A 13,009-nucleotide genomic window follows, 5' to 3' on the forward strand; every position below is an offset into this window, starting at 1 on the left:
AGTCCATGTACATATCAATCCTCTACTTTGAAGCTCAAATAATTGAAGTCAAATACAATTTTCCTTTAATAAATCCATACCGACTTTAATTAATTAACCTGCATTAATTAATTTGATGAGATCAGAAAGTTAAAGGGACATTGATAAATGAAGTTGGCAAAACTAGCAAGAGTTCAGTGACAGAAATTGTATGGACATCTACTTAGACACAATGGATAGATCAGTATTTTCCAAATGGTGAAGCACTGGACATTATGAAAGGATGTATTGGCCTGTATCGGTGCTGCATAACTGCACTAGACTAATACTGAGTTTAGAGAGTTAAATTGAGGACAGGTTATATAGGCTTGTATTTACTAGAGTATAGATTAAAGATGACTAATCGAGTCATTACAATGATTAAAGGAGGAATGATTTCCCCTAGTGAGTAGGGAAGTCCAGAACAAGGGAGCATAACCTTAAAATTAGAGCTAAGTCACTCATGGGTGATGCAAGGAAACAAAGTCATGTAAAAAAAAGTTGGGGAAATCTAGAAGTCATCCCCAAAAAACTGTAGGGGGCCAGGAGCAAATCAAAATGTTCAGAACTAAAATGGATACATTATTGCTTGAAGACATGAGAGATATGGAGTCAAGGCAGATTATTGGAATTAAGATACAGATCAGCATGATCTAATTGAATGAAAGAGCAGATTCAAGGAACTGACTGCCCTCGTCCAGTTCCTATGAGTGACATCTTTCTACCTTAAGTAATTTTTCTTCTAGAAAAAAAACGTTTTTGTTCTGTGCAAAAAACCCTGTTTCCACAGGAATTTCTGAAGGAAGCTTAGTGAAGATTGTTTGGCAATGTGATTTCAATGTCCCTACCAGTTTGTATTCTTCATTACCCTGCAAAGTTGTACCGTGTGTTTTTCCTTGTTACATCGAATGCCATCTTCTTTCAAAAGAGGAAATGTATTTCCAAAACGTGGCATCTACATTTAAAGAGGATAAGGAGTTGGCTTATATGAGCTCCTGGTTAGAACTAGAACCCAAACTCGGAGATGTATTTTTGTCTAATTTGGATGAGATGATTCGTGTACACAGATTAAATATATTAATTTGATAATTTCACTTCTACATGTATGCAGTTTCTCTTCCTCCACCTCACCCATGATTTTGCTTTTTAAAAAATGTTTTTAATTATACCACTCTCTTTAAATGGATGGAAATGGGAATAGGGTTCCCCACATAGAAATGTTTAAAATTACCTATGACAGCTGATCAGTGATTACTTTTTCAAGGTTTGGCCTCTATTAGTTATGTGCAGCAGCACGTTTCGTATTGCGAATATTTACAGCAGCAAATGATAGAGGAAACAGCAAATGACAAAGATATCATTTTAATATTTCTAACCTTTCAAAGTTGGGCATTTACTATCAGAAATCGCTAACAAAATTCAGCTGCAGTCAGGCAATGCCAGTGATTTAACATCCCCACAGGATGGCAGCCGTTGGATTTGCTGAGAAAATGTACATTTACTCCTTTTTAAAGCACAATTTCACTACCCTTTTCCCCAAAACGCCCCTATTCGAGGGTAAATTGCCAACTCCAATACTATTTATTAAATTAACGTTTAATGCGATCCATTCAACACGACAGCAATTTATCGGCAGCTGCTTTTTTAAAAAAAAATCAAAATTACAAAACAGCCGCAGAAACAAAATCGATGCAAAATTGTTGCAGCACAAGGACAAGCGTAATCCAACTAACGGCGTCAAATCCAAGAGCGACTGTAACCGGACACCAGAAATTGCACACTTGGGAGATGTTACTTTTCCCACCCAACGTCATGATCGCCTGATAATAGAAAGCTGCAGTATCTGCAAACACGAAGTAAATTAATTATCCACTTTATTGCGACCTTTTGCAGTTTAATTCCATACAGGTATTAACTGAGAATAAATTGACAATTTTGCACCTTGGATATAACTTTATGGGATCCCTCGTGGCTGACAGTCAGTCAAGCAAGTCGGTGTCCCATTCACACTTTGAAATAAATTAGCACACATCCATATTTGCACAATATACTGTGATTATAAATAAAATGGCTGATGCCGAGTTAATGCATAAGAAAACTCCCAAGTTACGATTTGTACATCGCCACATGGTGGCGATAGCCGCGACAATTAGCGCGCGTTATTGACATTTCAGTTTCAACTCAGCAGCCAATCGGAGATCTTGTTTCTCCGTCGTTACAAATATCCAAAGAGAAACAAAACTAAAATGCTAGCATCTTTTAAGTGACAAGAAAATAGCAGTCAGATTATTTTGTCGCATCTAAACCCTTTTCACATTAACTCTGAACAGCCCTGCCAACGAGGAAACAAAGTTCCGCAAAGCAATCGATTTAATAACCACAAGAAAGCCACCCCCTTGGCATGGGTACGAACTTGAAACAGAAAAAAATATAGGCAACCACGGGAAGCCAGTTGTAGTCAGAATAAATTGCACCCAGAATGGGAGGGGACACATTGCCAAGTCAAATCCATTTAACATGCAACAGTCCCCAGTCTTTAACTGCACAGACCATCACCACCAAAACAAAACTTGGCGTGTGGAATTTATTTTCAGAGCTTTCTGAGCACGAGAGATTTGTATAATCCGCATCCTGATTAGATACCAAATCAACGCTGCATCATCTCTGCGCCATCAAATAATCGTTTCAGCATACATTTAACATATTCTAATTCTGGGATTTAGTGTCAAGACAATTGCTTTGAATTACTTAAATAAAAGTATTCCAACTATTTACAATACTTTCAAATTGCTAAACCTAACTCCCGGAAAAAAAAGATAGAATATTGTCCCATACAGTGGACTGGCCTCAGGAGGGGCAGGTCAGAGACATACAATATGCCACCTGGGCATTGAAACCATGATCAAACATGAATTTGTTTTTGACCATCAGTTTTACTGATCTTTGCTCTGCTCACAGGTAGCTCAGTAAATGATTCATTCTTTAAAGTGACTACTATACAATAATGACAAAATATGTTGACCATCAAAAGCCAAGTGACATTCTAACAAAAGCTTTTTTTTTATAAAAGTTTCACCAGAACCAACCACACTAGATGAAAGCTTTGACTGTGAAAACGGTCGTCCAAGTGGTTAGGTTGACTTAAGGATCAATAAAAGTAAACAGGCCACCATGGTTCAAGTGGATGGAAACAAATATTTCTAAAATTATTCCACCCATATACTGAGATAGTTGTAAGACATAAGAGGTTGATAGTTACTTACTTACTCTCGTTAAAGTTGCCAATTAAGATCTAAATTTTAATAAAGATAGATTACTCAGATACACTAATAGAGGTTAAAAGGAGAAAGTAATTTGTTCTCCTGGATTGTCAAATCACACCCATTCTTGAAGGAAGCATCAATACAGCTGCTCCATTCACTTACAGAAATACCAATACAGGTATCTTAAAGACTATAAAATCTGTAGTGCGAAATAGCCTTTCTCCAGGTCTCTTCAGTTATACTCCATTCAAGCATCACATGTAAATAATGGTACTTCCATAACAGAATGGGTAAATTGTAGATTTATTAATTCTAGCTACCATTACACTTAATGCAAGGAACGAGCTTGTTGGGTCTTTTCACATTCTTACAATTCAATGGTTGCCAAGGGGACGGATTGAAAAGTTACTAAACTGTTTTTCCATTTTGGCACCAGCGTTAGCATTATTCCTTGGGCAACTGCAGAACAAATCAGATGCAGAGTAAAGCTCTTTCTGCTGACCAGAGCAATTCTCCCTTCATACAGGCCCCCCAACTGCAGCAATGTACCAACTGTGGCATCAGTGCCAACTTTACTTTTTTAAAAACCATTATTTATTATGGCCTGAGATAGTCAATTATGGCATTTGAAGCAGAATGTACGAGTGACAGGACAGTATTTAAAACTGACTACACCACTCAGTCCTTCACTACCATTGTATTTTGTCATCAAAATGTAGTTTCAAGAGAAAGAATGGAATTCTATAGTGATTTGAAAAATGAGACCATATCAAGCAATAATTGGCTTCAGGGATTGTTCGCCACAGAACACTCACTCCTTCCTATATATAGCTTTAGATAGGAAAGTCTTGGAGTATGTACAAAAGTAGAACCTTCATTCCCAGAACTTCACCCAATCACTGAAATTGTCTTCCTATGACCACATGCTGATAAAAATCTGAAGCAGATGAGGCATTCCACAAAAACTAAGGTAAAAATAAATCAGAGATTTGGTTATCCAAGCTGCTGGAATAAACCGACCAAACATCATCTCAAAATTAGCCGGGATGAAGACTGGTGGGAGGCCACTTACTAAATTGATGTGCTGAAGAATTTGAGAAAATATATAAAATTCAAATGGGAAGGTGGAGGGCACTTAAAAATCAAATATACTTAATCATTTTCTAGGTTAAGAACAGCAGTTTCTTTTTGTCAACATTTCCGAGTCAGGTTTTTACTGATGCCAACATATTCTACACCATGGTCAGATTCCAGCACTGGCAATGTGCAAGCCTCCTCATTTTAACACTGATACATCCCAGGTAATGCAATCAAGTGTTCACTTTACAAACTGAGCTAGTATGTGTGCTAAACTGATAAAGGGCAAAAGACAGCAATTAAATAACATCTGTGCCAAGCATCACCACTTGTGGATAGAATAAAACTGCTGTGACAGGAATATCCTGCTTGCGAGACAAAAGCTCAAGCTCAGGTGTCCGTGGTGTTGCCTGGTTCTGGGATCTTTCAACCCATATGAAGTTGCTGCTGGTTAATGGATAATTTATTAGAACACATTTTAAAAACTAATGTTATCCATAAAGAACATCTCCTTTCAATCAGGACATTGAGGTATGTTTTGTTTAAAACTGAATTGCAGAAGGATTCTAAGGATTGCAATCGATGTTAAATGCCAAATTTACAGAACAGAAGCACCAAAGTCATCATTTATTCATGGTCACAGGATCACTTACTCCCATATATTTTCATTCTGTTCAACTTTAAGGCAGATTCCATTTAGCTTCTTTTCAGGGCCACACAGCATAGAAGTGAAGCCCAACAATTCAGAAAAAAGGTAAAAATCGAGGTGCTCCAGATTACATTATGGTTGTCTGAATTTTATTTCTTGTGGGAGTAATGGTTAAGCAATTGGATAAATTATCCAGTTTCCGATTTATAAATTTAATCCAATTATTCAGAAATGAAGAGCACCTTACACAAATTCTATCATAACTTATGCCCAAATACGACACTGGCAGTATTAAGATATTAAATACAGCCCAGGGAAACAATGAATCTTTACAGGTCACAATAATCCAGCCCTTTAGCAACATCAGTTTACAGAGAATAAAGACAATCGAGGTTTACGTTCATAACTTTCAGTGCATAATGAATAGACCATGCCAAACAGTTCAAACTGTTTCAGCGATTGCTTATGCAGTTACAGCAGATTAATCAGATTCAAATTCTTTACATCAAAGACCTGTAGAAACCCAGAATGGCCAGTGATCCCATCTGTCAAATAACATGAACACACTTAATAAATAAACCACTCCTTTAACCCATTCTATAATTATTAACAGCTACCACGTGCATTTCAAAAGATACTTTAGTTCTCTTTCAGAAATGCTGCGGAGTTCGTTTCCCCCAGGGAGGTGAAGGCTCTTGATATGTAAGGCAAGCCACTTGCATAGTAGTCAACATCATGGTGGGTTTCTGCACCAGTTGAAGTCCTCAATGTTTTTCCAATTCTGTCTGATGGTACTGTTCTGTACAACACCAATGCTCAGGGCTTGACTATATGTACATGTAAAAAGCCCCTTGCACCCTAACAAAAATAGGGTTAAAAGGTAATTGCTGTAGGTACAGGCAGGTCGAGTCCATTTCACATGTATCCATTCATCAGCTCACAGAACCATCACCTTCACCATCTCGCTCAAATTCATCAGTGATTTCATCTGTGTTCCCTGAGTCACTGCTTGCTGCAGAGCTGAATGAAGGGGATTTTCTGTTGGTTGGTTTGGGTGGGTGGGTGGGTGGGTGGGTTGGGGGGGTGGTGTTGTGAGAGAATAGAATAGAGAAAAGAATGAATCATCTCAATTTAACCATTAAAAGTTAGCTAGACATAAAATCAGACCTGAGATCATCCAATCTTAGCACAGGAGGAGGCAGTTCAGCCTATCATGTCTATCGTTTTTTTGAGAAAGCTATCAAATTATTCCTACTCCCATGCTCTTTCCCCATAGCCCTGTAATTTCTTTTCCCCTTCAAGTATTAATTCAATTCCCTTTTGAAAGTCACTACTGAAATCTGTTTCCAACACTCTTTCAGGTAGTGCATTCCAGATCCATAATAGAACAACATGTGTGGTTATTCATGCACGATTTGACCAATAGGTTTAGCAGATTAAGAGATGCCATGAATTGCAAATCTCCAGAACTTGTTTGACGATTTACATCACTCCGCCATTTACTTCCCACAAATAGTATTAAATCCCCATCCTCCCCATTTAAAAAAAAATTGCTGGATTTGCATATGAACTGTCCATTAAACTTGCCATGGAAAGTTATGTTTAGTACCTTTTTCAACAGCTGATCATTGTTAATCGACCTCTCTGCCCTAGAATTTGAACAATTTAAACTGCGGAATCTCATTCCTTGGTTGAACTGCTCAGAAAGTTTAAAGTAGTCAAACAATTTTTTCCATATTTTTCCTTTGTCTTTTTTCTCCCTCAAGCCAATCTTTCTTTTCCTGTCTATTCTTCTTCCATGATTGGACTAATTCACCCTATTTGCCTCAGCCGTTCCTCGGTTTCTTTCTAAATTCTTAAATTTCACTGGTTAAGGAGATAGACAATTGGTCCTCTTCACTGAGGTCCCAGATGCTCCATGCCCTCGCCATGCTGTTAACAGCTTGCACTTGCAGCAAATTATGGTGCAAGACTTCTGAGCTGAAGGGTGCAAAAAAGAAAACTAAGCAGGTTGCCAGATGCCCCACTTCAAGATCCGGCCTGTTATTACAAACTTTAGACATTACAATGTTAGAGAAACTATCCACCACCTGCTTAAACATTCACACCACTGACCTCCATATTAAAACATCACTTGATGTCAGGTCTCAAAACAGCCAGATCAGGCTAATGTCAAGTCAGGATACTGTGCAACTTCCTGCACTTAGTAAGGTTAGAGAGATTTAAAAAGTCCGACAAGTTTATCGTGGGTTCTCTTACCTGCCTCCTGACTGTTTAATGAGCCGACGACAGGTTTCCATTTGCACATCGAGGCCACGCTTCATGCTGCACATTTCCATGTATTCATGGAGGTGGCGGTTCATATCGCTTTTGGCACTGGTCAGCTCCAGCTAAGTCAAAAGAAGATGCAGTGAGAGTGAAGTGTGATGAGTGGGTTGGGGGTGAAAGAGGAGGCAACTCATGCATTGAGTGAGGAGGCAGTGGCGGAGCAAGGCATGAGATTATTGTTCAGAAATTGTTTAACATTTATCAGGCAATGCCTAAAGTAAATGGAAAAAATCTCACCTCTATTTGGTCAATGGTTTCCTGATACTCCTTTTCTCTAGTTTTGAAAAGCGATTCCGTTTCTTTGATCACTGTTTCCAATGTTTCATCCTTTGAGTAAAATATTAATACATTTTTAACTCCTTTTCAATATCTATAATAAGAAAAATCCCCTTTGGGATCACAAACATATGTACTCTGTGCTCAAGCGTTTGAGACCAGATTAGTTAAACATTAACAAGTGAGCCTTCACAAAGTTTGAGATCAGCATGAGCAATGAATAACAAACAACTTCCAATCGTTAGTCACTCCTACAGCGAAAACAGCTCTTTCAGGCTGACAAATATGATTGGGCGGTTGTTGCTATTGATTGTGTCTGCACACAACTGCAATTTTGTGCCGAGACCTAAAGTAACATGAGCACCTTTGGGATCAAAATGTTTCCCCTCTCCATCTACAATCTGCCCTCAATTCTGCCACCTCTGTCCAGAGATACCTGGACCACTGGGGAGGACACATTCTGTACAATGGCCTACTCTAAGCAAGCACCACTGAAGATGGAATTACATTACCCATAACTGGCAGTGTTACACCACTCAGATATAGATATCATGGGAGTACAGGCTAGTACTTACTGTAATCTCCACACAATGTGCCATCCAGGTAGCCTGGAGGGGGAGGGAAAAGAAAAATCAGATGCTGGGTAAATAGAGGCCAGATTATTCAGCCCACTAACGGTCACGAACACAGAACCTCTGGCAGATAGGAAGAGCAGATCATTTGCTACCTCATCAGCTGAGAAATGGTAAATAGCAACACTGCATATGATGCAAGGAGTCAAAAAACAAAATTACATGACTTGCTCACAGGCAAATCGCACATCAGCATAATCAAACATTTCACTCTGAAATATTGCATCTGGGGTTAAAGTGGTCCCTTCACCAAGATGTAAGGACAAAGAGGGCAGTGGCAAGGAGGGCAGTACTGGGATTACTCTGCTTTCTGTATTTTAAAGGGGCAAACTACTTATTTACACCAAAGGCTCCATTGATACCTTAAACATGAGGAAACATTACCCTCGCTCAATCAGAATCTCTGGGTCAGGTGTTCATTCTACACAAAGGCTTCACTAATGAATAACGCCCAAATGTAATGTGGAACTGTGGTCTAGTCAGTTTTTTAGAATATTCAGAGTGACAGACTCCAACACTTAGACCCTCCCAGTATACATTGATTTATTCACTTGTGAATAGGGGTACCTCTGATGGAGGTTCCACAATGGCTGTGTACTCAGCAAAATCTTCCCAAAGCAGTAGGGTTTCTTCATTTTCTTCCCAGCTCAAACTGTCACAGTCATCCTCAAAGTCAAATGTCTCTCGCCTGGGAAGAAACACAAAATATTAATTCCAGATGTACTTATGGGTAAAATAGGTGGTGTTCCAAATGGTTTATTCTCTCCCAAAGTTATCAAGGAATCAATACGAGCAGGGAATAATAGACAAAGTAGAAGACAACATTTAGGGCCATATAGCTCTGACAATCAGGGAACAAGAGGATTAAAATCAAAAGGAAGACAATTAAAAAAAGCTAAATTTTAAACATGCTGATTAAAGGTTAAGAGACATAGGGATGGCAAAACAGGAAGAGATGCTGGAAAATATAAATGTGGAATAGATTCAAAGGGATAGTTTTTGGTTTTGATTAATTTATCCCTCAAAAAGGTTAGGGACAAAATAAAAGAGTAAGACCAATTTAGTTGTGAAAGGCTTTAGGGAGAAAGAGAAAGTTTCTTAAATTTAAGTGTGTAGGAAGAAGAAATAAGGAGGCTATAAATATACTCCGAGGAATGCCAGGAAAGCAGTGAGCTCTGCAGGGAGGGATTTGGAGGAAAATATAACTGAAAACAAATCAGAAATATAAGGCATTCATCAATGTCAGCAGTAAACAAAAGAGGGGCTATCCCATTAAAAATTACAATAGGAAAGTGGTTTCTGAAGATGGAGAAATTGTTTAAGTATTTAACTGTTATTTTTCAAGAGTGTTCATAAAGAAAATGTGGTGAGAAATACCAGGATTGGAGGCACAATTTAAATACAAATCTAGAGTGAAACATTTTAAAATCATGAGTGGACATATTGGCGAGGTTGTTGAAACTCAAAAGGTAGACAAAGCTCCTGGCTCTGATAATTTTCAACCCAGGGTTTTGAAGGAACTGACATGATTGAGAGTCATCTTGCAGATATTTTTCAGGGATTCCAGCCAATCTCAAAGATTTGGAAAACTAAGCATGACTTCCACCTTCAAAACATTGAGGGATGGATCATCAATTTTTCATAATCTATCAATTCTTAGCACTTTTAAATGCCGGCCTTGCCAGCAATGCCTAAGCCAGGTCAGACAAGGTCAGGTTTCCTTTACTGAGGTACATCACATGGTTGACCAAGAGTCTCTCCTGCCAATTGCATGTGTTGAAAGGATTTGCAGGTTGATGACCTGTTTAGCCACATTATGAACATAGCTTCCTTGGTTATCAAGTCCTGGGATGAGACTTGAACCCAGAGCATCTGGTTCAAAAGCAGGGACACTACCCATTGCGCCACAAGGCCTCCTTTAGGATGAATGAGGAGAGGCAATAGAAACTAAGTGGTACAATTTTATAGGAGACTCAGGAACAGATAAACCAGGGGGTATATGCACACAAATCTTGAGGTTGGCAGGACAAGTTGAGAATGTCATTTAAAAAAAAATACAGGATACTTGACTTTAATAGTGGCACAAAATACAAAAGCAAGGAAGTGATGCTAAACCTTTATAAAACACTGGTTCAGACCCAGCTGGAGTCTTGCCTCCCAATCTGGGCACCATTCTTTAGTAAAGATGTCAAGGCTTTGAGAGAATGCAGAGGAGATTTACTAGAATGGTACAAGGGATGCAGGGCTTCAGTTACATTGGAAAGACTAGAGAAGCTGTTGTCCTTAGTGTAGGGAAGACTGAAGAAAGAGGTATTTAAAATCATGAATGTTTAAATAGAGTATGTAAAGTATACCTATTTTTGAATGGTTGTAGACCACAGATTTAAAATTATTTTCCTCAGTTGACCATGTGCCTCACCCATTTATGTTTCTGCCCGCAATACTAAGATTAATTTAGTGATTAGAAAATGACATATCTTCTTCCCACCTATAAAAGCACAGCACAAAAATGCACCATCACATCTCCATGCTATGGCACTAGTGACTTTTAGTAAAGAATCTCTAACAACATAGCACCAATGATGCATTCTTGTATTTAGAGAATAACCATTATCCTCCTGTGCATCCTGCCCACAACACAATCCAAAATTAAACAGCACTATGGAACTAAATTAATTGAACTCAAAGCTTTAAAGTAACCATAAAGGATGCTCCTCCTCACCACCTTCCCATAACTTAAGATCAATAGGAAAACCACTTTGGTTTAGTCATAAAATGTAAACTGTAATTTTATACAATGTGACCAGAGGAATTTTTTTTACTTACAGTTGATTGAGCATTCGCTTCATTTCGTCAGTTATATTGAGGGATGTGCTGACATCATCATCAGAGTGCCGTGTGGTATCCCCATCAGTTTCTGAGCTCTCATCATCACATGCTGGCTTTTTCTCTTTCTTTTTGCTGACAGTTGTCACCTTATTAAGGTAAAGAGTGGGATGGAAGTGAGAACAGACCTCAAAAGATAGTATTGAGTATAGGAGCAGTAAAAAAGACAGGTTAATGTGGCCAAAGAAATGATGCACAAGAGCTTTTGATTTCTGGAGCATTAGGACCAGGTATGGGGCAGGACCTATCAAGACGGGCATGTTGTATCTCAAAAGGGCTGGGACTAATGTCCTCGTGGAAAGCTGAATAATGCTGTGGAGGATGATTCAACCCAATTTCATATCTATTAAAATAAATATCTGATTTTCTTTTCAAAAGGATACAGGGAAAGGTTAATAACTATGATAAAATAGAACCATTGTAGATGATTAATGGGTCTGGGAAGCTCTAAACTAGAAACAGGTAATTAAATTAGTTTTCATTAACATTTTAAATAATTAACAAATTGGAATCATTCTATTTTTCATTGCTCTGTAGGTCACTTCCTGTAATAAATGATTCCCAAGCAGACAGTCCAAGTGAAACAGGGAACTCAGCCTGAGCAGAGTTAGTCATTATGCTATATCTTAAATCACTCCATGGCAGAGAATGGGTTAATCGACTAATTGCCATTATCAAAAGCCCCATGCACATTAACTGAATTCCAATTGCTATTTCCTTTCACCTGGAACATTTTGCTCATGTCCTCAGAATTTCGCTGCTGTGCCACATCACAGAGTTTGGCAGTGATGTCAATCCTCCGGCAGATATCCATATCCACTTTCATAGCCTTCTCGTGAATCTTGGTATCCAAGTCGGACATTTGCTGCAATGGCACAGAAGGTAATTTTATCATAGGTTTTATGAACTATGCTTTCTGATCAGGTAATGTAAAATTAAACTCAAATTTGATTAATTCCTACAGTCAAAGACAAATCAATGCAATCAAAACTTGTATAAGACAACAGCAAACAATTAAAAAAAATTGCTCATTTCACAGGAGTACAGCAATTACACAAACACTGGCAGCTTTGTTTTTGCTGTTTACTGTGTGCACTTTTGATTTTAAAATCAAAATATAAACACTGGCCTAACTTTTGTTTCTCCCCCCATACCAGTCACACACTAACAACCATCCCTCTGAAGCCAAACAGAAAAGTCAACAATTCCATTTATATAGTGCTGTAAGAGATAAGTGCCAAGGTGCAAAATGCACAACCAATTCCATTAGACAAGATAAAAACAAAAAAACTGCGGATGCTGGAAATCCAAAACAAAAACAGAATTACCTGGAAAGACTCAGCAGGTCTGGCAGCATCGGCGGAGAAGAAAAGAGTTGACGTTTCGAGTCCTCATGACCCTTCGACAGAACTGTCGAAGGGTCATGAGGGCTCGAAACGTCAACTCTTTTCTTCTCCGCCGATGCTGCCAGACCTGCTGAGTTTTTCCAGGTAATTCTGTTTTTGTTTTCCATTAGACAAGAGGTGTTTGTTTTTCAATTAGTTGGAGGCACATTTAATAATTACACCAACAGATGATCATATGACTTATTACATTCAACCAATCTCAATTACTCATGCTCCCATTACCTCTATTCTCACTTCTTGAGAATTTTCATGGGACCTTAGAAAATAGCACAATGCTACACAAAGCAACTTCATCAGCTTAGTTTCAGTGACATTTTCAGTAGTGCACACAGAAAAGCACAAGTGAAACAGAAGTGTTAAAGGCCTCCCAAACAGAAAAATGTCAACGTTCACCGCAAGATTAAAAGAGATGATCTGCTGTTTGAGTCCTAATGCTGTGGTTAGCATTCGGGACAGTAACCATCCAATGTTACC

At 38.5% G+C, this 13,009-nt stretch overlaps 1 protein-coding gene across 3 annotated transcripts in view; it reads right to left on the reverse strand.

The window, feature by feature from the left end:
* Positions 1 to 1,364: 1,364 nt before the first annotated feature.
* Positions 1,365 to 13,009, reverse strand: part of iffo2b (intermediate filament family orphan 2b) — a 60,905-nt gene continuing 49,260 nt past the window's right edge. For 2 of the 3 annotated variants that reach the window (XM_041206791.1, XM_041206790.1), the window contains exons 4-9: positions 11,854 to 11,994; positions 11,070 to 11,218; positions 8,811 to 8,931; positions 7,573 to 7,662; positions 7,267 to 7,397; positions 1,365 to 6,045 (exon numbers count right to left, since the gene is read on the reverse strand). In XM_041206791.1, coding sequence (XP_041062725.1) covers positions 5,940 to 6,045; positions 7,267 to 7,397; positions 7,573 to 7,662; positions 8,811 to 8,931; positions 11,070 to 11,218; positions 11,854 to 11,994 — 738 coding nt within the window. In that variant the 3' untranslated portion in view covers positions 1,365 to 5,939. The remainder of the gene's footprint in view (positions 6,046 to 7,266; positions 7,398 to 7,572; positions 7,663 to 8,810; positions 8,932 to 11,069; positions 11,219 to 11,853; positions 11,995 to 13,009) is intronic. The other variant, XR_005945353.1, reaches the window with a different exon arrangement.

Source organism: Carcharodon carcharias, chromosome 15 (genome assembly GCF_017639515.1).
Source record: "Carcharodon carcharias isolate sCarCar2 chromosome 15, sCarCar2.pri, whole genome shotgun sequence".
In the NCBI taxonomy this organism is placed as follows: Eukaryota; Metazoa; Chordata; class Chondrichthyes; order Lamniformes; family Lamnidae; genus Carcharodon; species Carcharodon carcharias.